At 24.4% G+C, this 4,369-nt stretch overlaps 1 protein-coding gene across 4 annotated transcripts in view; it reads right to left on the bottom strand.

The window, feature by feature from the left end:
• LOC102678323 (poly(A) polymerase type 3) overlaps positions 1-3,883 on the bottom strand; it is a 6,345-nt gene extending 2,462 nt beyond the window's left edge. For all 4 annotated transcript variants that reach the window (XR_422941.2, XR_422940.2, XM_006625088.2 and 1 more), the window contains exons 1-7: positions 3,394-3,883; positions 2,417-2,652; positions 2,095-2,338; positions 1,513-1,617; positions 1,046-1,196; positions 748-959; positions 363-660 (exon numbers count right to left, since the gene is read on the bottom strand). Coding sequence is in view for 2 of the 4 variants with exons in the window: in XM_006625088.2 (XP_006625151.1) it covers positions 363-660; positions 748-959; positions 1,046-1,196; positions 1,513-1,617; positions 2,095-2,338; positions 2,417-2,637 (1,231 nt within the window). In the remaining 2 variants the exon portion in view is untranslated. The remainder of the gene's footprint in view (positions 1-362; positions 661-747; positions 960-1,045; positions 1,197-1,512; positions 1,618-2,094; positions 2,339-2,416; positions 2,653-3,393) is intronic.
• Positions 3,884-4,369: the final 486 nt, after the last annotated feature.

The following is a 4,369-nucleotide window of genomic DNA, read 5'->3' as shown; positions in this document are numbered from 1 at the left end:
AAAAAAAAAAAAAAAAAAAAAAAAGAAAAAAGAAAGAAAAAAAAAGAAAGAAAAAAAAAAACAGATATGATAAACTAATATTGATACCCGATGTTTTGTTATTAACATTTTGTTAAATATTTTTAATGGGACAACAAAACGATGTACAAGTTATAAATATTTAAAAGCGCAATAGTTAGGTCGTGTTTAAAATCTTTTTGTGAGTTGATAAATTAAAAATGGTTCAATTTATTCGAATGTTCAATTAATGTATATATCATTTTATATATTATAATGATAATTATAATGTATGTTCATCGACGGGTTTTATCATATCCATACAATCCAATTGAATATATTTAATAGATTTTTCGATATTTTACCTATTAAGTGTCGTATTTTTGATTCGACAAGTCCACACCATTCAAGCTGATCTTCAGCAGTTAAGCTTCTTGCTAATAATACAATATAATGTTTGTATTTTCCAAAGAAATTTGGAGGTTCAAATAATTTATCCCAAGTTGCCTTTCCCATAATAATCTCTTCCGTTATTGAAAGACCGTTTTCAAATGCTTCTTGCATAATGGTTCTCGTTGATACCGAAACGTTAAAGGTAGAATTTTGTTGAGGATATGCAGGCGTAATTATTGGCATTAAATGATATCTGTCCGATATATTCACCTTTAGAAAAAAGTTTATCAACTTAGAAAATTTTTGTTAACATGAAACTTTTAGTCAAATTAATTAAAGTATGGGAAGAATACTTACTCTTGGATCCCAAACAGGAAATCCTAAATTAACATTGTCAGGTTGCTTTAAAAGGACTGGCTGTGGCCATTTCCATTGAGAAAATACAAGGAAAAATTTTTCTATTAATGTTGCTGCAACAGCATTAGGATAAAGTTGGCACGTTCTTGCTACTAGCATAGCCCATGATACACCACCTAAATATCCTAATACATTACTATATATGCCATGTCCTAAAGATAAAAAACAAAAACGATAAGTAAAAAATATTCGTTTTATTTTATGATATAAAAAAAAATTAAAAAATAAATTAATTTACGTTTTGCCCATAATTTAATGGCTCTTAGGGCCAATCTAAAATTTTCTATATTAGGTACTAAACGCAGTATCTCATCTGTAACTCTGCAACCATTAAGACTTCTAACGCATTTTTGATCAAGATTTTTTAATAACATATCATCTCTGAGATCCTACATAATAAAAATTTATTAAATATAACAACAATGAAAAAAAATTTATAAATTATGATAGTGTCTTATATCTTGATCACTGGTCATTGAATTTAATTAATTTGCATGAGAAAGCTCCTAGAGAAAATCTTTCTTCAATAAAAATTTTATTTTAAAATAAATATTAGAATATTTATATATTATATTAAATATATTTATTAGAAATCATAAATATAGATTTCACTCGCATTTCTAAAAACTATTGGAGACAACCAGTTTGCAAGATAAAATCCAGTTAAAATGTAAGGCACTATTTATTTATAAATAAATTACTAACCATTGAATCCGGAATTTCTTTTAGAGCCAGTTTAGCAAACAACATATCAATTTCTATGCCATCAAAATTCATTTTTATTACTGGCACAAATGCTTCCTCTACTGCCTAAAAGATATTAAATGATATAACTAAATAATTGTAAAATTTATATTTCAACAAATAGATAATATATTTTATACAAAATAAATCTTTAATATCAAATCAAATAAAAATTGAATAATTAAACAGAACAATTTATATATGTTCATAATCATTTCTATCGCTAGAATAATTTCGTGAATAAAAATAATAAATTCTATTGATATAAAGCTCATAAAAATGTTTTTTTTTAATTTTTTAATTTATATTTTATTTTATTTTAAAGAATATATAAGAGCCTTTGATCCTGATTTTGATATTTATCGAAAATTATCTAATTATTATAATCATTCAATCTTTATTTCATTAATATTATTTCTTATTAATTAATAATAATTTAAAATATGAATTGTATTACTTACTATATTATAACTATATAAAAAACAATTTATATTAAATGGATAATTAATTACTACAACTATTGACATTATTTAAAATACATACCCTTAAATCGGTAACTTCTTCTTGCATTTTTAATAACTCGAAGAAAGATGTAAAATAATCTGACCGATAAATATGACGTGGTACTACACATAAGGCATCTATATCAGCACCTTTGTGGTGTACCCCTAACCTGTATGAACCAAAAGTATATATTTTACCGCCAACCTGTTCGGCTACATTGGGTGGCATATTTCTGGCAACACTTGTATCCCTTATCCATTGTTTTACTAATGCATTTAATTTACTAAAATTAAACAAAAACAATTAATATATGGTTAATAATGTTCAATATTATTATTATACAATATATATAAAAATATACCTTAAAATTTCCATCCTATGATTTAATTCTTCTTCTGATTCAAACACATTGTAAGGCTTTAATGCTTCTTTTAATTCATTTGTTCTAGTAAAATCACTGGGCTTTGGTTCTGCTACACTAATAGCAGATGTCATACCCAGTGTACGCAGATTTTTTTCTTCTTTGGATGAATTATTTGAATTAGAATTGTTACCTTGTGATGACCACATCTTGAAATTCATTTGTTTGTTCCAGATCTAAAATAAAAAAATTAATTATATTGATTTAAAAATAAAATAACATTATTTTTATTTTATTTTATTTAAACTGATTTTTACGTATATTAAAAATTGATTATATAAAAAATTATTTGTAATATATTAAATGATAATCTAAGTAACTTCATTTTATGTAATTAAACAATCGATTATATTATCACAAAAAAATATTAAATATCTCTCTATAAAATTAAAAAAATATATTAATAATTAATCTTCACAATAAAATAAATAAAATATATCTAAATGTTTATAAATGTTTTTAAACTAAGTATTATTTTTACATATATTTAAATATAATACACATAATACATAACATAAATTTATATATAAATATATTAAATATTATCATAGAATAAATGCATTTAAAATTCAAGATATTTTGTACAATTTAATTCATGTTTTCATATTTATAATCAATTTTTACATGTTATGTAGCACTAAAAAAGTTAATATAAAAGTACGTGAAAATTTCTCAGAAATATAATTAATAAATAGTGATACTTCACAAATTTGAAAAAGAATAGAGTACAAATATGGATAAAAAATAAAATTCATACGTTTATTTACACAAAACATTGAATGTTTTACAATATATGTAAACGTATGTAATAATCAACTTAATTGCGCGATTTTTCTTTAATTAAATAAAACATTAAACGCGTAATAAAATAACAAACATAGAAAATAATGGATGTCGCAGACTCGTTGAATCCTTACCGCTTAATACTTCGTCAAAGATTTAATAACATGTTAAAAGAGAAGAAACTTTGGACGTGTAGTCAGGTTATAAAACGCGCAAATGCTTCTAGTAAAGATGCATCACGTTCATCCAACGTTTGCAGTTGATTCCTGAAAAGGAAATTGTATTCCTAGCGCAAATAGCACGTTCTGAGGATTCTGCTTAGCCGCAAAGCAGTATGAACAACTTGTAAACAATTTATGAAGTAGCAAAAGAATTCCGAGAAACGTAGGTCCATAAGTCACCAAAACGTTCACGTCTACAAAATTATTCCATGTACCGCCAATGAAAATTAATCGGTCACAATATCGATTGAAATCTACTTCACGCACAGGATACTTTATACTACGATATAAATAAATAAGTAAACGTATCACTTGAAAATAACAGACAACATGTAGACCCGCACCAAACCACCTACAGTATAAACATGGCGTTCTCTGACGGATCAGTGTGATCATGGAAAAGCACGTGGATAGAGTGATTCTATTCAAGTAAATTTTGCCATCTTAGTTGACACGATCGCCATCTAATGTATTAGATTGAGAACTAAAAAAAGTTTATATCTTGAATTTTGGCTATTTAGAAATTCTTTTATTATTCTACTAATCCGTCTTTATTTTTATTGCTACTTAATATATTTTAAATAGATATATTTAATAAATTATTTATTATAGAATGAAGAATCAGAAATTCTATTGTAACAGTACAAATATTGCACTATAGAGATCGCAGTAATCGATATTACATTTCTTTAAAATATATTGCTTATGACTTGATATAGAATATATATATTTTCATTGTTATATGTTAAGTTGAATTATTATTTATTCTAAAGAACGGTACTATATAATTTTATTACATATGAATCACAAAAGAAACTTGATTTCATTTGTTTTGATACTTTAAATATTTTAATGTAAATTTATAAAATAAATATTTCAAAAATATAAA

This window comes from Apis dorsata, unplaced genomic scaffold (genome assembly GCF_000469605.1).
Source record: "Apis dorsata unplaced genomic scaffold, Apis dorsata 1.3 scaffold_1261, whole genome shotgun sequence".
NCBI classification, from domain to species: domain Eukaryota; kingdom Metazoa; phylum Arthropoda; class Insecta; order Hymenoptera; family Apidae; genus Apis; species Apis dorsata.
Note: the sequence above shows the minus strand (reverse complement) of the source record. Positions and strands in the feature narration are given on the sequence as shown.